Source organism: Zalophus californianus, chromosome 9, assembly GCF_009762305.2.
Source record: "Zalophus californianus isolate mZalCal1 chromosome 9, mZalCal1.pri.v2, whole genome shotgun sequence".
Lineage (NCBI taxonomy): Eukaryota > Metazoa > Chordata > Mammalia > Carnivora > Otariidae > Zalophus > Zalophus californianus.
Genome location: NC_045603.1, coordinates 56,946,947 through 56,964,448, shown reverse-complemented (window position 1 = coordinate 56,964,448; position 17,502 = coordinate 56,946,947). Strand labels below are relative to the sequence as shown.

The following is a 17,502-nucleotide window of genomic DNA, read 5'->3' as shown; positions in this document are numbered from 1 at the left end:
TCCTGGAGTCCCGGGATCGAGTCCCGCATCGGGCTCCCTGCTCAGCAGGGAGTCTGCTTCTCCCTCTGACCCTCTTCCCTCTCATGCTCTCTATCTCTCATTCTCTCTCTCTCAAATAAATAAACTCTTAAAAAAAAAAGAATTTACTAATATGAAACTGATTTAAACTAATGTACTTAATTAATACCCTAATATTAAACCAAACTTTCATTTGAAATTAAACGATTTATTGATTTTCTAATGTTAAACCAATTTTGCATTCCTGAGATGAACCCAGTTTGGTCATATGTATTATCCTTGACTATTCTTTTTATTTAGATCTTGCTGGATTCAGTTTGCTGCTTTTTAAAGGACTCTCTATATATCTCTTGAGAGAGACTGACCTGTAGTTTTTCCTTCTAGTACTGTCCTTATCACGTTTTGGTAACATGATTATGCTCTCTTCAAAAGATGAGTTAAGGGCGCCTGAGTGGCTCAGTTGGTTAAATGACTGCCTTCGGCTCAGGTCATGATCCTGGAGTCCCGGGATCGAGTCCCGCATCGGACTCCCTGCTCAGCAGGGAGTCTGCTTCTCCCTCGGACCCTCTCCCCTCTCATGCTCTCTCTCTATCTCATTCTCTCTCTCAAATAAATAAATAAAATCTTAAAAAATTTTTTTAAAAAAAAGATGAGTTAAAAAATGTTCTCACTTTTTCTATACTCCAAAGAATGTTTAAGATTGTAATTTTTTTTTTAAAGTAGGCTCCACACCAGCATGGGGCTTGAACTCATGACCCTGAAATCAAGACTTAACTGGCTGAGCCACCCAGGTGCCTCAAGATTGCAGTTTTTTTATTCCTTGAGCGTTTGCTAGAATTAACCTAGAAAATCATGTTGGTCTACATTTTCATTGTGGGAAGATTTTCAACTTGATTTTCTTGTTATTTTTAGGAATATTCAAAATTTTCTATTTCTTTGTGTCAGTTATAGTAAGGTGTATTTTTTAGGAATTTATGCATTTCATCTGATTTTTCAAATTTATTGTCATAAAGTTGTTCATGATACCATTCTATTATTATCTTTTTAATCTCTGTAGCATTTGTGATTAGGTTCCTCTTTTCATTCCTCAGGGGTTTTTTCCCTCCTTTGTTACTGGTCATCTCACCAGAGGTTGGTCAGTTGTATTACTCTTTTTAGAGAACCAAGTATTTTGGCTCTATTGAGTTTCTGTATTGCGTTTGTTTTCTATTTTATTAATGTCTACTCTTTATTTTTCTTCCTTCTGCTTTCTTGGGTTTATTTTACTGTTCCATTTTTAACTTCTTGAAATGAATGCTTAACTCCTTCATTTTCAGCTTTTCCTTTTTTATAAACATTTCTTATAAATTTCTCTCCAAGCACTTCTTTAGTTATTACAAGTTTTTATGGCTATTTTAAATTTCTTTACCTAAATTTCTTTTTTTTTTTCAACCCCCCTCCCCTCCAGCAACCCTTAGTTTGTTTCCTATGATTAAGAGTCTCTCATGGTTTGTCTCCTTTTCTGATTTCATCTTGTTTTATTTTTCCCTCTCTTCCCCTATGATCCTCTGTTTCATTTCTTAAATTACACATATGAGTGAGATCATATGATAATTGTCTTTCTCTGATTGACTTAGTTCACTTACACAATATCCTCTAGTTCCATCCATGTCATTGCAAATGGCAAGATTTCATTTTTTGATGGCTGAGTAGTATTCCATAATATATATGTACCACATCTTTATCCATTCATCTGTTGATGGACATCTGGGCTCTTTCCGTACTTTGGCTATTGTGGACATTGCTGCTATAAACATTGGGGTGCAGGTGCCCCTTCGAATCACTACATTTGTATCTTTGGGGTAAATACCCAGTAGTGCAATTGCTGGATTGTGTGGTAGCTCTATTTTCAACTGTTTGAGGAACCTCCATACTGTTTTCCAGAGTGGCTGCATCAGCTTGCATTCCCACCAACAGTGTAGGAGGGTTCCCTTTTCTCTGCACCCTCGCCAACCTCTGTCATTTCCTGACTTGTTAATTTTAGCCATTCTGACTGTTGTGAGGTGGTATCTCATTGTGGTTTTGATTTGTATCTTTATCTAAATTTCAAATGGATAATACTTTTCCATAACTGAAAACCCAGACAATATAGAAATTTTTGTGCAAGGAGAATTCCCCCTCCCAAACTTATCTCCCACCTGCGCAGTTCCCGTTCATGCCCCACCCCCCACAGGTCACCTTGCTCTTAGTGTTTCACGTGCACTCCTTGCCTTCCTTTGTGGTTCACAAGCAGTTATGACTAGAGAATCTTATTTCTTTTTCTCTCTTTTTTTTATACACAACATATAGTATATTAAACACATGTTGCACCTTGTTTTTATATATCTTGTCAATAATTCTTAGAGATCTTTCAATGGCCTTACATCTAGAGCTTTGTTTTTCATTTTTACATCTGCATATTATTCCACTGGATCAATGTCCCATCATTTTGTCACCATTGCTGTACTGAGTAAATAGTTTTCCCTCCAGTTTTTGTTATTATAAAAGATTATTACATTATACATATATTCATGTGTAAATATGTCTTAAAAGTATAAATGCTGGGTGCAGTTTATGTGTATTTAAGATTGTCCTTGTAAAACCTTTATTTTGGAAAGTTAGAAATATATAAAATCAGGGATAATTGTACAATGACCTCCTGTGATCATCTAGTTTCAACAAATATGTCCAGTCTCATTTTATCTATCTTCTTGCCCACCTCCCTCCACTCCCGCCTCCACTCCCAGACTATTTGGAAGGAAATTACAGACATCATTTCATCCATAAACATTTCTGTATTTATCCCTCTAAGGTTAAAGCTCTTTTAGGGGCCCCTGGGTGGCTCAGTAGGTTAAGCGTCTGACTCTTGGTTTCAGCTCAGGTCATGATCTCCGCTGAGCATGGAGTCTGCTTGAGATTCTGTCTCTCCCTCTCACTCTGCCTCTCCCTCCATCACACGTTCATTCTCTCTCTCTCTCTCAAATAAATAAATCTTTTTTTCTAAAAAAGCTCTTTTAGGGACTCCTGGGTGGCTCAGTCGGTTAAGCGTTTGCCTTCGGCTCGAGTCATGATCTCAGGGTCCTGGGATCGAGTCCCACATCTGGCTCCCTGCTCAGTGAGGAGCCTGCTTCTCCCTCTCCCACTCCCCTGCTTGTGCTCTCTCTCTCTCTGACAAATAAGTAAATAATAAAAAAGTTCTTTTAAAAACATAACTACAATACCATATCACACTAAAGAATTAAGAGTAATTCCTTATTATTATCAAATATTCAATATCTTCAGGTTTCCCTGGTTTTCTTATATATCTCATAATTACATAGATTATCTGGTAGTTGTACCATTTGAGTCCTTGAAATTTGTTGAGACTTGTTAAGTGGCCCAGTATATGTCAGTTTCTCTGAATGTTTCTTTGTGCTAGAAAAGAACGTGTACTCTGTTGTTAGGTACAGTGTTTTCTGTATGTCTTTCAGGTCATGATTATTAATTGTGCTGTTCAATCATTTGTCTTCTGCTATAATTATTGACTTGTCTGTTATTCCTTATTCTTTAAATTTATTCATTATTCTGTCTGTTGTTGCTTTATGTATCTTGAGGCAATCCATTCATTTCTTCAACAAATATTTATTGAGGGCTTCTATGTGCCAGGCACTGTTGTAGTTGCTAGGGATATTTTGGTGGACAAAAAAGACAAAAATTCCTGCTCTAGTTGGGAGAGACAGACAATAAAGAAGATAAAGACTTACATACAATTTAAATTATCTTCCTCATAAGTTGAACTTTTAACATTATGAATTGGTCTTCTCTATCTTAATTTTTTTACTTACAGTCTCTTGTGTGGTAATAGAACTGTGTGACAGCTTTCACTGAGTTGTTTACTGTATTTTTTTCATCCTTTTACTTTTAGCCTTTCTAAATTCTTATGTCTTAAATGTGTTTTGTAAACAGCATATTGTTGTATTTTTAGAAATTTTTAACCATTTATTTTATATATACAAATTCATATATTTTTTTGGATTTACTTCTAACATTTTATTTTATGCTTTCTTTTGTTCTATCTGTTCTGTTTCTTTTTCTCTCCTTTCTTTTATTTTCTTTCATTTTGTCTAAATCATGCCACCTCTTCTTTCAGCTGAGTAAGAAGTTATGTAGTATTTTTTTTTCAGTAAGAGTTTTATAAAGATATGATTCACATGCCATGCAATTCAGCGCGCAGTTTAGTGGTGTGTAGTATATTCAGAGTTGTGCCATCATCACCACAATTACTTTCAGAGCATCTTCCCCACCCTAAAAGAAAGTCCTTACTCTTTGGCAGTTACTTTCCATCAAACTGTCCCCTGGACCACACCCACCACTCTAGACAACGTCTCATCTTTCTGTCTCTACAGATTTGCCTCTTCTGGACATTTCATGTGACTGGAATCATACAATATGTGACCTTTGTGTCTGGCTTCTTTCACTTACTGTGTTTTCAAGGATCATCCATGGGTAGCATCACCATTACTTTTTTTTTTTTTTTAAAGATTTTATTTATTTATTTGAGAGAGAGAGAAAGAGAGAGAGCATGAGAGGGAAGAGGGTCAGAGGGAGAAGCAGACTCCCTGCTGAGCAGGGAGCCCGATGCGGGACTCGATCCCGGGACTCCAGGATCACGACCTGAGCCGAAGGCAGTTGCCCAACCAACTGAGCCACCCAGGCGCCCCTCACCGTTACTTTCTTACATGTTATTGCCAAGTACTGTTCCACATACTGTTTGTCCATTCATCACTTGGTGGACATTTGGGTTATTTACACTTTGTAGTTTTATGAACAATGCTGCTTTTAACATTTGTGAACAAGATTTTGTGTGGACATAGGTTTTCATTTCTCTTGGTAAATACCAAGGAGTAGAACTGCTGGATCATACAGTAAACTTTTGGAGAAACTGCCAGACTTTTCCCAAAGCAGTAGCACCATCTTACAATCCCACTAGTAGTATATGAGGGTTTCTCCACATCCTCATCAACATTTGCTTTTATCTTTTAAACTATAGCCATCCTAGTGAGTATGAAGTGGCATTTCATTGTGGTTTTGATTTGCATTTCCCTGATGGTAAAAGATGTGGCACATCTTTTCATGTGCTTTATTAGCAAGTTGTGTATCTTCTTTGGAGAGATGTCTATTCAGATCTTTTCCTGTTTTTAAATTGCATTATTTGTCTTTTCATTATTGAGTTGTAAGTTTTCTTTGTGTATTCTGGATACAAGTTTTATTAGATACACGACTTACAAATATTTTCTCCCATTCTTTGGGTTGTCACTTCACATTCTTGATGGTGTCCTTTGCAGCACAAAAGCTTTTAATTCTGATGAATTCCTATTTACCTATTTTTTGTTACCTGTGCCTTTCATGTCCTATCAAATAAACCATTAGCTTATCTAAGGCCATGAAGACTTACACCTACATTTCTTCCTGAAAATGTTATAGTTTTATATTTAGGTCTTTGATCCATGTTGAGTTAATTTTTATATATAGTAGGAGGTAGGGGTCCAACTCCTTTTTTTTGCACGTAGATATCCAGTTGACCCACCATTATTTGTTGAAAAGAGGATTCCCACTGAATTATCTTGGTTACCTTTCAAAACATCAAATGATGATAAAAGTAAAGGTTAATTTCTGGACTCTAAATTCTATCTCTTTGGTCTATATATCTGTCTTTGTGTCAGTACTACACTGTCTTGATTATTGTAGTTTTGTACCAAGTTTTAAAATCAGTGTGAGGGGTGCCTCGGCGGCTCAGTTTTTAAGTGTCTGCCTTCGGCTCAGGTCATGATCCCAGGGTCCTGGGATCAAGCCCCGCATCAGGCTCCCTGCTCCGCGGGAAACCTGCTTCTCCCTCTCCCACTCCCCTTGCTTGTGTTCCCTCTCTCGCTGTGTCTCTCTGTCAAATAAATAGAATCTTTAAAAATAAAAATAAAAAAAATAAAATCAGTGTGAGTTCTCCAACTTTGTTCTTTTCCCAGATTATTTTGGCTATTAGTCCCTTGAATTTTCATATGAATTCTAGGATCAGTTAATTTCCACAACTAAACCAGCTGGAACTTTGGTGGAGATTGCATTGAATGTAAAGATCAATTTGGGAGAGGATTGCCATCTTAATATTAATACTTAATATTGAGTCTTCTAATCTATGAGCTTGGATATCTTTCCATTTGTTTAAGTCTTTAACTTCTTTAAGAAATGTTTTGTAGTTTTCAGAGTATAAGTTTTGCACTTCTTTTGCCACATTTATTCCTAATTACTCTTGATGCTATTGCAAATGGAGTTATTTTCTATTATTTTACTTTTAATTGTTCGTTGCAGTTATAGAAATACAATCGAGTCCTATATCCTGCAACCTTACTGAACTTGTATATTAGTTCCAATAGTTTAATAGATTCTTTAGGATTTCCTCCTTCCCTACCTACCTACCTACCTACCTACACCTTCCTTTCTTCTTTTAGTAGACTCTGCATTCAGCATGCAGCCCAGTGAGGGGCTTGAACTCCTGACCCTGAGATCAAGACCTGAGCTAAGATCAAGTCAGGTGCTTAGCCGACTGAGCCACCCAGGTGCCCCTAGGATTTTCTATATGTAAAATCATCTGTAAATGGAGATGTATTTTTTTCTTTCCAGTATTGATGCCTTTTATTTCATTTTCTTGCCTTATTGGCCTAGTCAAATGTTGAATGGAAGTGGCACAAGCAGACATCCTTCTTATTCCTTTTTTTTTTTTCTGAGAGAGAGAGAAAGAGCTTGAGCATGAGAGAGAGCTGGGAGAGGGAGGAAGGGGGAGAGGGAGAGGGGAAGAGAGATAATCTCAAGCAGGCTCCACGCCCAGTTTGGAGCCAACACGTGGCTTGATCTCACAACCCCGAGATCATGACCTGTGCCGAAAAATCAAGAGTTAGACACTCAACCAACTGAGCCACCCAGGCGCGCCATCCTTGTCTCATTCCTGATCTTAGGGGGAAACCATTCAGTTTTTCACCATTAAATATAATGTTAGCTGTGGATTTTTCATAGATGCCTTCTACCAGGTTGATGAAATTCTCTTCTATTTCAAGTTTGTTGAATGTTTTAATCATGACAATGTGTCACATTTTATCAAATGCTTTTTCTGCATCCATTGAGATGATCATGTGGGTTTTGTCCTTTATTCTATTGATCGGGTGTATTAAGTACATTAATTGATTTTTTTATGTTAGCCCAACTTTACACTCCTGGGATAAATCCATGTGGTCTGGTGTGTAACCCTTTTTATAGGTTGCTAAAATTGATTAACTAGTATCTTGTTGACGATTTGGGGTCCTCATTCATAAGAGATACTGGCTTATAGTTTCCTTTTCTTATGTTATATTTGTCTAGATTTGGTATCTGGGTTATAATACTGGCTTTGTAGTATGAGTTGGGGGAATAGTCCCTCTTCTTTTTTCTGGAAGAGTTTGATTAGGATTGGTATTTATTGGTTTTTAAATATTTGGTAGAATTCACCAGTAGACCCATCTGGCCCAAGATTTTCTATGTGGTTAGTTTCTGGATTACTAATTCAATCTCTTTACTTGTTATGAGGTCTATTCATATTGTCTATTTCTTCCTGAGTCAGTTTTGGTAGTTGTGCCTTTCTAGAAATTTGTCCATTTCATCTAAGTTATCTGATTTGTTGGCATGTAGGTGTTCATAGTATTTCTTTATAATCCTTTTTTATTTCTGTAAGGTCGACAGTAATATCTCCTCTTTCATTCCTGATTATACTAATTTAAGTCTTCTCTTTTTTTCTTGGTAGGTCTAGCCAAAGTTTTGTCACTTACTGATCTTTTCAAAACAACTTTTAGTTTCATTGGTTTTTCTCTGTTGTTTTTCTGTTCTCTATTTCACTTATTTTTGTTTTAATCTGTATTACTTCCTTCCCTCTGCTTGCTTTGGGCTTAGTTTTCTTTTCTTTTTCTAGTGATTTAAGGTAGAAGGTTAAGTTACTGATTTGAGGTCTTTTTTCTTTCTTAATATTGTCTTTACAGGGAAAAATTTTAATCATATATATACACATACATGCGTACACACACAAAAGGAATATATATATTTCAAATACATATAAGTACAGTTGACCCTTGACTAAAGTTGGTTTGAACTGTGTGGGCGTACTTATAAGCTGATTTTTTTCAGTAAATATATTGAAAAATTTTTTGGAGATTTATGACAATTTGAAGGAACTCACAGATGAACCACATAGCCTAGAAATATTGAGAAAATTAAGTTAGGTATGTCATGAGTGCATGAAATATATGTAGGTAGTAGTCTATCATTTGCAACCGTAAAATATACACAAATCTATTATAAAAGTTAAAATTCATCAAAACTCATGCACAGACTTATAGACCATATATGGTACCATTCACGGAAGAGAGAAATGTAAACAAACATAAGGATGCGGTAGTAAATCATAACAGCATAAAACCGTAGTACATTCTGTATGACTGAAACACTTTTGTAGCCACCTGCTGTTGCTGTTGGGATGAGCTCAAGTGTCGCGGGTATCTGCTCCAAACTCCATGATGCTAATCGTCTTGTCGTGAGCAGTTGTCTCCAGGAACTTGTATATCACAGTAAAAAGTGATCTCTTGTGGCTCTTGCTCTTAGTAGTGAAGTCGTGGGGGAGTCAGAAGTTCTGGGCAGATTTTTGACTCCAGGGGTGGAGGGGAGGTCAGTGTCCCTAATGCCCTGCATTGTTCAAGGGTCAACTGTGTTTGTGTGTATATATCTATATATCTATATCTGTATCTATATCTCTCAAATACATAAGTATATATACGCTGTATTTATATAAAGCAAGAATGTGAAACACAAACTGGCTGGTTACCTGCAGGGAAGCTGCCTGAATTCGATTCCTGTTTTTACCACTTATCAGTGGTCCACCTGACCGAGTCCCTTACCTGCATCAAACCTCAGTTTTTTGAGCCACAAACTTGTGATATGCATCCCTCCCTCACTAGGTTTTTGTGATAATTAACGGGGCTAATGTGTGTAAAGTGTCATCCACACAGTGCACGCACAGAGCCAGACACACAATAAGTGCCACATAACAGGCGGCCGCTCCTGGAACAAAAGCTCCTTATTGGTGGTAATTACTGTTTGTCCGCTCTCTCCATCCTGGCAGTTCCTCTGTGACGAGGGTGCTGGTGTGTCTGGGGACTACATCGACCGTGTGGATGAGCCCTTGTCCTGCTCCTATGTGCTGACCATTCGGACACCTCGGCTCTGCCCCCACCCTCTCCTCCGGCCCCCACCCAGTGCCGCCCCCCAGGCCATTCTCTGTCATCCTGCCCTGCAGCCCGAGGAGTACACGGCCTACGTCCAGAGGCAAGCTGGTGAGTAATGAGAAGGCCAGGAGAGGAAGAGGTGACATGGCGCGGGGCCGGCGGAAGAGAAGGGATGGAGAGCCCAGAGGCACGGGGCCTGTCCTGCCCACACACTGTTTCTCAGTAGACTCCAAGCAGTATGGGGATAGAGTCCTAGAGGAGCTGCAAGGCCCAGAGCCCCACATGTGGAGTGAGGCCCAGCAGGGGGCAGTGCCCTCAGAGAGAGCAGGTAGGACCTTGTTGCCCCAGCTCCACGAAACCTCTCTCCGTTTCTTCTCTTCCCCAGTCTTACTGCCCTGGACGGACTGACTGGGGTGGGGAGGAAGTCCTCTGGGTCCTGATGCCTTAGCAGTAGTGAAGGAGAATGTACCCCATTCTACTTGCTCCCTTCCATTTCTCCCCTCCCTTCAGATTCCTCCCTGTTCTCTGTATCTCAGGTGCACGCACCACCAAGGATGACGGTAAGGAATCCGATTTCTGGAAGATGCTTCGTGAGCCAGAGGAGCAGACCCCTGGGGCAGAGGAGGCTCAGGCTGAGGTGAGAGCCAGCTTCCTGGCCATTTCTCTGATGAGGCTGGCCCTGGGCAAGCTGAGGTCATCATGAGGTGACCTACACCTGTCTAGGGAGGCAAGGCTGCACCCGCAACCACCACCTTTTGAGTGTGGTAGACATAAACACCTAGTGCAGTGGACTCTGCCCTTTCTCCTCATCAGGAGCAGGAACCAAACCCTGAGGCGGCAGATCCAGCGCCCAGCCCTCCCCATGGTGAGCGAACCCTCCCTGTCTCCTTTACTGGTTGAATGTATTCTGCGGTTGGTGGGGGTGGGGGTGGGGGTGGGGTGGAGCTAAATACTGGTGGGGGAGGTTGGGTGGCCAGACCAGCATCCAATTCATTGCTACAGGAGGTCATACTGTTTGCAGACAGCAGTTCCCTTCTAGGGAGATAGCAGGACACAGTGGTTCTGCTGCTTGCTGACTTTATAATCTTGGGTGATTTCACTTCACCTCCGTTTCCTCAGCCCCCAACAGTGGGTAATGTAATCCTGGGTGATTTCACTTCACCTCTGTTTCCTCAGCCCCCAACAGTGGGTAATACCCCTACCTTACAGGGTGGTTGTGAGGTTAAGAGAATGAGTCTGTAGTTCATAGCAGAGTGCCTGGAACAGAGTGGACAATCAGTGGTTTGTATTTGTGGAAAGGGCAGAACAGTATCCAGGGAGGAGGAGTCTGTGGCCCTAGAATCTCTTCCGTGGGCCTAAAACCTGGAGTAGTTGTAAGCGGGACCCAGCAGTGCCAGTGCCAGGAGCTCGTTAGCATCCCCTCGCTCACCTCTGGGCCCACCTCAGGACAGTGCCCTCCAGGGGACTATGTTGGCCCCATCTCACTGACCAGACGGGTGGCTCCTGGAGGCGGGGGCCTCGTCCTTCCTTGGTCTCCTTAGGAAATCAAAATAGAATTTAGGACACAACTGGTTCACTCCTGCTCTTTCATCTCAGATTTTCAGAACAATGTGCAGGTCAAAGTCATCCGGAGCCCTGCGGACTTGATTCGATTGATAGAGGAGCTGAAAGGTGGCTCAAAAAAGGTATGGGCCCTGCTTAAGGGACGGGGAGACCCCGCCTCCCTGCTGGGAGCACTTAGACAACCGCCCCTGACCTGGGCCTGAAGTGAGCCCCGTGGAGCTGACTCCCTTTCTTTTTCCCATCCCGAGACTACGACCGCGCTCCACTGTATGTCTGCCGCCCTGGCGCCTCTCCCGAAACCCCAACTGTCCACCTCTTTCTTCCGGCCCCCGTCCACCCAGGGGAGGCCAGACGGAGGCCAAGAGCAGCCTGCAGATGGTGCTGCAGAAGTCCCTCACAGGGAAGCAGAGGTGAAGGGAAAGAGTGACGTGGATCATCAGAACGAGGTGGAAGAAGAGGAGGAGGAGGAGGAAGAAGACGAAGATGAGGAGGAACAGCAGTTACTGGGAGAGTTTGAGAAGGAACTGGAAGGGATACTGCTGCCGTCAGACCGAGACCGGCTCCGGTCGGAGGTGAAGGCCGGCATGGAGCGGGAACTGGAGAACATCATCCAGGAGGTGCGCGGGGCTCTCACCGCCTGCGCCCCCGTAGCCCGCCGCTCCTGGGGGCTGGGCCGGCCTGAGGGCCCAAAGGGAGCCCTAGGGAAGGGGGCGCGGAGAGAGGGCTGGGACGTAGCTAGTGCTCTCCTGGAGAGCGTGGACCACTGACCACCCCCAGCCCCTTGACTCCCCATTCCTGCCTTGGGCACTCCAGACAGAGAAGGAGCTGGGCCCAGACGGGCTACAGAAGGAGTCCGAGCGTGACCGGGCGATGCTGGCCCTGACGTCCACTCTCAACAAACTCATCAAAAGGCTGGAGGAAAAACAGAGTCCAGAGCTGGTGAAGAAGCACAGGAAAAGGAGGGTTGTCCCCCAAAAGCCTCCCCCCTCCCCCCAAACAGCAGGTAAGAGCTGTCAGACAGGGAGGGGCAGTCAAGCCCGTTGTCTTTGTCCCTCAGCTGGTGGACCCTGGAGGGGATCGTGTTCTTTCCCTTCTGAGGGAGCTTACTCCCTTCCTTCTTTCTGGAACGCTGTGTTCACACCTGCCTTCTTCCCACGGTCTCCATCCCTTTGCCTCGTTAGCTCCTATTCATTCATCTTTTTGGGAAGCAGCTTCTAGAGCATGTCTATCTTGTTTTCTGGCTTGCTTCTGTGCACCCAGTGCCTGGCACTTTCCTGGCACATGGTGGTCAGGAGACAGTAACAGAACGACTGCGAGTGGGCCTGCGTGCTGAAGACCACACGGCGGTGAAGGACGCAGCTTATCAACAATGAGCTCTTTGCGCTGGGAGGGGCCCCAGCCAGTGGGGTGTGAATAGGCAAGCCCAGCCATTCATAAGCCCGTTGCCTGGACAGACTTGAAGTTATTGCTTCTTCTTGCACCCCCTGATCTCCCTTCCACAGGGTCATATGAGATCAGACATTCCAAATGGAATGTTCTGTTTTCAAACCGTCCATCCCACTATCTCTATGAACTTTGGAATGTCTTTCGAGTACCAGCATGTGGAGTACCAAACCACAGTTTTCCAACCTGCTTCTTAAAACAAAACTTCTTTGTTGGCCCAGGTGCCTCAGAAAACACAGTCGTTTTTCCTGTAGGGGACAGGCAGAGAATTACTGGTCCGGGAGGGAAAAGGGAGGCTGCAGTTGGTGGAGGGAGCTTTATAGGCTTGAAGGGGAGGGCACTAATTTATTCTGAGCCCTGGTTCATCTCATCTATGTGTTTGTGATGAAAAACTGCCCAAACCAGTGGGAGAGGTGACCACCACAGCCCCTAACCTGGAGTCACGGCTCTGCTTTGTGTCTCCCTGTGTGTCTCCCCCTCTAAGAGGAGGATCCTGAACACAGAGTCCGGGTCCGGGTCACCAAGCTCCGTCACGGAGGCCCCAATCAGGATCTGACTGTCCTCGAGATGAAACGGGAAAACCCACAGCTGAAACAAATCGAGGGGCTGGTGAAAGAGCTGCTGGAGAGGGAGGGGCTCACGGCGGAAGGTGGGCCCTGGGGCTGGCTGACTTAAGAGCTGTTGGCAGGGCCTGCTGCCTGAGGTGGAGGGGCTGGGTCAAGGTGGACTGGAAACCTCACTGGGGACCTGGGAGGCCGAGGGCCCTGCACAGAAGCTCCCATCCTGCCTCTCCTCTCACTGCCCACGTGGCTCCTTTCCAGGGAAAATTGAAATCAAAATCGTGCGACCGGGGGCAGAAGGCACAGAGGAGGATGCCCGTTGGCTGACTGACGAGGACACGAGAAACCTCAAGGAGATTTTCTTCAATATCTTGGTGAGAGGCAGTCCACCCCGGCCCTGGCTCTCCAAGCCTTCACCCTGCTGTAGCGCACCGTGGAGTTGAGAGCATGGCCAGGCCCATCCTGGCCAGTCCCAGCCTCGTCCCCTTCTGAGCTACTGGAATTTCGGGCCGCTGTTCCCTTGCGTCCCTTGCGAAGTGCGGGTGCCTGGCCCCCTGCCCCCCAGGGCCAGTCCCCGGACCCTCCGGCGCCGAGCGCCGCCCTTGGCTCACCAGCAGCCACCCCCGCTCACCGCGCTTAACCTCCGCTCCTCGCCGGCCTCCCCGCAGGTGCAGGGAGCGGAGGAGGCGCAGAAAGAGCGGCAGCGGCAGAAGGAGCTGGAGAGCAATTACCGCCGCGTGTGGGGCTCTCGCGGCGGGGAGGGCACAGGGGACCTGGAGGAGTTTGACTTCTGAGACCACCAGTGCGGTCGGCTGGCCAAGGAGTCCAGAGCCTGCCCAGACTGGCCCTGCCTCCTCCCCAAACCCGCGCCCAGGGCCCTGAAGGCGAAACAGCAGAGGCACGCTGAGCTGTGGACGACCTGTCCTCCTGCCGCCTCCTGCCGCCTCCTGCCTGGGGGGTGTAGAGGGGCGGCGGGGTGAGCGCGCCGCCTCCGCCTCCGCCGCTGCTGCTGAGAGCCACCCAAGACCTGGCGGGCCTGTGGGGTTTGCTCTCCCAGGCTTCTCCACAGCCCCTTCCTTTCTCCCTGGCTGCTCGGTACAGGTCCCCTAACTTGTCGGTTCCTTTCTCCTCCCTCCCTAGAGAGTTGATGAGATCTTTTGAAGGAGGGCAGGGAGAGCAAGAAGAGGGGGGCAGTTCAGCAGGCCCCCCACACCCTGCCTGAGCTGCTCTTCTGGGCCACCCCCTTCCCTCCGATCGGCTTGGGATTCCCTGCTCCTTTCCCTGCCCACACTGTTCCCTACAATCCGGGCTTCCGAGTTGAGGTGCCTTCGCCTCCGTTTCTGAGGAAACGGGACAAAGTTGCCCACCACCCCTGACACGATGCCACTGAAAAGGGTAGGTGGGGTACAGAACCACCCACCATGTTCTTGAACAATCAGGTTTCTCAATAAATAACTGGACCATCAATCCATCAGTCTGTGTCTTCTTCTCAGGGGGCAGGTGGGGTGGGGGCTCGAGCAGGCGTGAGGGTTCTCCTCAGGGTGGAGTGCACGCTCTCCCATCGCATTCTGTGCTCTGCACCCCGCCCCCCCGAAGTGGCACCGGTGGGGACTGGGATGCACCAGAAGAGACCAGGACAGAGGGACAAAGCCCCCCGACCGGACACCCTGTAGTTCTGTTGTCCCTCCTCTCCCTCCTCTGTTTCTATTCCTTCTCTCCTCCTTCACATCCGGAAAGCGTTGTGCACAGCCCGGAGTTACCCCACCACGGGGACCCTGCTGAATGCCCCCTGCAGCGTGCTGCAGCTTCTGTTGGACACCCGCACCCCGTGCCCACCTGCCATACCACGTCATTTCTGCCAGGCCCAGAGAGGGCACTGCTGCCCACCTATGCCAGCTTCCTACTGTGCCGAGGGCAGGAGGGTCTGCGTAGGTCTCTCCTCCTCCCTGTCGCCAAGTGCACACACACGGCCCCTCACCTCCCCCTTTCTCCTCTTGCTCTCCATCTCTGAGATGTACAATCTTTCTGCTGAAGATGGCACCGACTCACAGGTAAGCCAGAGGCCATTGAACTCCTGGGTCTCCAGAAGTCAAAGTGAGATTCGATCATTGTTGAAGGAAGTTGTCTGAGACCGACCTTTCTGGATGTAGCCGGGTGCTCATTTTGCATGTCATGCTTACATTGTTTTACGGAGAAATGTAAATGGGTAGACTTGCGAAATCCTGCTTCCCCAGATCCATCTGGGTTATCTTGCGGGGAGGAATGCTTCCCAAGGGCAGCTGCAGTCGAAATGCCGGGTTCAGATCCCCACTCCTCTCTTTACTCAGCAGGGCTCTGAATGAGTTATTTAACTTTTCAAGCTGTTTCCTCACTGGTAAGTTGTGGATAATCACACTGGCCTCCGATGGTGGTTGGGAGTATGGAAGGAAATCTACTGCGTGTCATACTCTTAGCACAGCACCTGGCCCACAGGAAGTGCTCAATAAGTTCTCACGAACCAGCTCCTGAGTTCTGAAGAGACTAGATGGTACTTGGAGGCAAGAGTCTTAGAAGGAATCTCAAACGCTGATCGGAAGCTACAGTGGAATCTTTTAGAATGGGAGAGCAAGAGAGGCTGGGGCAGGATTATCTTTGATTTGATGAGGATGGACTCAAGATCATCAGAAAACGGAGTTCTGGAAACCTCACTAGATTTAATCATCTTGTACTTTAAATAGAAAATTCCTTTTTGCTTTCCTTTGGCTTTTGGTGAAACTCCCGTGGAGAAAGTTGGTCTGCCCCAGCTGTGCTAAAGCAAACAGAAGGAGGGAAGCAGGGTGTGTGGCAACAGGGGTGGGGCGGTGAGGAGGGGCGGGCAGGAATCCAGGTGAGGACACCCGAGGTGAGCTGGGAAGGTGACATGGATGTAAAAGGGCAACTTCTCCCCTCAGCCCCCCAGGGAGTTTCCTTCTAGACTCCTATTGTGCACGACCTGGAGGGCTTGGCATTTTGTCATCCCATCCACTACACCCTTCACATTTCTCACCAGGCCAAAGATGCAGCCAATGACAAAAAGCCAGTGGATTACTTAGTGTTGGGATTTTCAGTGGGGGTTGCTGACACCCCGACCACTTTTCACTGGCTGGAAATGAAAGGAACTCCCCACTGGCCTGCAGTTCCCTGTGGTAATTTCATGCTCTCTGGGGCCCTTGCTTCCTCCACAAACTCTCTCACACTCAAGCTTCTGAGGAAGGGAGTGAACTTTTGCCACCAAAAAGTCAAGTGGTGATGGACTGTGGGAGTCCAGGGTCTCTGAGCTGAAGGAGGGAATGGCCAGGTGGTCCAGTTGAGTCTTTTTCGCTAATTCCCTCTCTTCCTTTTTTTTTTTTCCTTTTAAGAGAGGGCGGGGGGTGGAGGGGCAGCAGGAGAGGGAGAGAGGAGAGAGAATCTTAAGCAGGCTCCACGCCAACCGAGGAGGTCAAAGCAGGCCTTGATCCCACCACCCTGAGATCCTGACCTGAGCCGAAATCAAGAGTTGGACGCTCAACCGACTGAGCCCCCCAGGCACCTCCCCCCTTCCTTTTGATTTGCCTTCCCAGACGGCACACCTGCATCTGTACCTGTCACTGCACCTGCATCCTGTGTCGGGCTGCTGTGCTGGGTGGTCCCCAGGCTAGAATCCTAGAGAGTGAGGGCCTCCGTGTGATCAGAACCTGGCCCCAACTGCGGCAACCACACCTTGTTAGCTTGATGGCACACCTGCAGCTGTCTGTCGTTGTGGGGCTGAGAGGTTCTGAGCCTCTACCAGAGACTCCATCAGAAGACTGAGGGCCATTGACTGAATGACATGTGGTGGCTGTGCCCAGCCCACCTTGGCTGCTGGCCAATGCCACTCCACCCAGCCCCTCTATCAGGGCAAATGCTTTCTGCTGCCCGTGAGAAACAGCAGGATGGGCTTCATGCTGAACGAGGAAGCACTGCAGCTCTTGAGGGCAGCGCTGGCCTCAGTGGCCTAGTGACATGGAGGTGGGCAGATGTCTGCTACAGCAGCTGGGCGTGGAGTGTGCGGACACCAGGGGCCTTTGTGGCTGCGAGATTTCCCACCTCTTGTCTCCAGGTCCCTACTATAATGAGCTCTACTTCTGGTACCAGGTCCCTAGGGCAGTCCTCCATGGCCAGTGCTGGAGTCCTCACTAGGTCCCTCGGAACAGATATTGTTCAGATTACCAATGAACAGATGCCACCAAGGTAACCTACCCAAGGCCACCTAGCCACGAAGTGGAGGGCCCGGTTACAAAATCAGATCTGACTCCAAAGTTCCTGCTCTCAACCAAAGCTACCCCAGCTTCCCACCTCTCAGGCAGCCCCCTCCCCTGCCCTCTCCTCTAAGTTCCATGCCCCAGCTCCTTCCCAGAAAAGGGGTCATGTTGGGAGTCATTGACTTTTCAGCTCCCTGGATCCCCACTGTTGCTCTGACCTGCCTGGTTCCTTTCACTACAGGGTGAAGTATCTGGCCTGCTACCGGGTTGCCCTGCCACCAGCCCCAGCAGGGGCACCCTCTGCTGGCCCTCTCCCACCTCCAGTTCCCCACCTTGACCAAGTCCATTCCCTGACCCACCTCTTCAAGAACAAACCAGCAGCTCACCCCC

At 46.6% G+C, this 17,502-nt stretch overlaps 1 protein-coding gene across 5 annotated transcripts in view; it reads left to right on the top strand.

Moving 5' to 3' along the window:
- OS9 (OS9 endoplasmic reticulum lectin) overlaps positions 1-14,341 on the top strand; it is a 30,983-nt gene extending 16,642 nt beyond the window's left edge. The window contains exons 6-15 of one of the 5 annotated variants that reach the window (XM_027594403.2): positions 9,206-9,416; positions 9,535-9,636; positions 9,845-9,945; positions 10,122-10,173; positions 10,905-10,993; positions 11,213-11,488; positions 11,685-11,874; positions 12,799-12,963; positions 13,136-13,248; positions 13,543-14,341. In XM_027594403.2, the coding sequence (XP_027450204.1) occupies positions 9,206-9,416; positions 9,535-9,636; positions 9,845-9,945; positions 10,122-10,173; positions 10,905-10,993; positions 11,213-11,488; positions 11,685-11,874; positions 12,799-12,963; positions 13,136-13,248; positions 13,543-13,668 (1,425 nt within the window). In that variant the 3' untranslated portion in view covers positions 13,669-14,341. Of the gene's footprint in view, positions 1-9,205; positions 9,417-9,531; positions 9,637-9,844; positions 9,946-10,121; positions 10,174-10,904; positions 10,994-11,212; positions 11,489-11,684; positions 11,875-12,798; positions 12,964-13,135; positions 13,249-13,542 lie in introns of all 5 variants that reach the window. The other 4 variants (XM_027594402.2, XM_027594404.2, XM_027594406.2 and 1 more) reach the window with 4 other exon arrangements.
- The last annotated feature ends 3,161 nt before the right edge of the window (positions 14,342-17,502 follow it).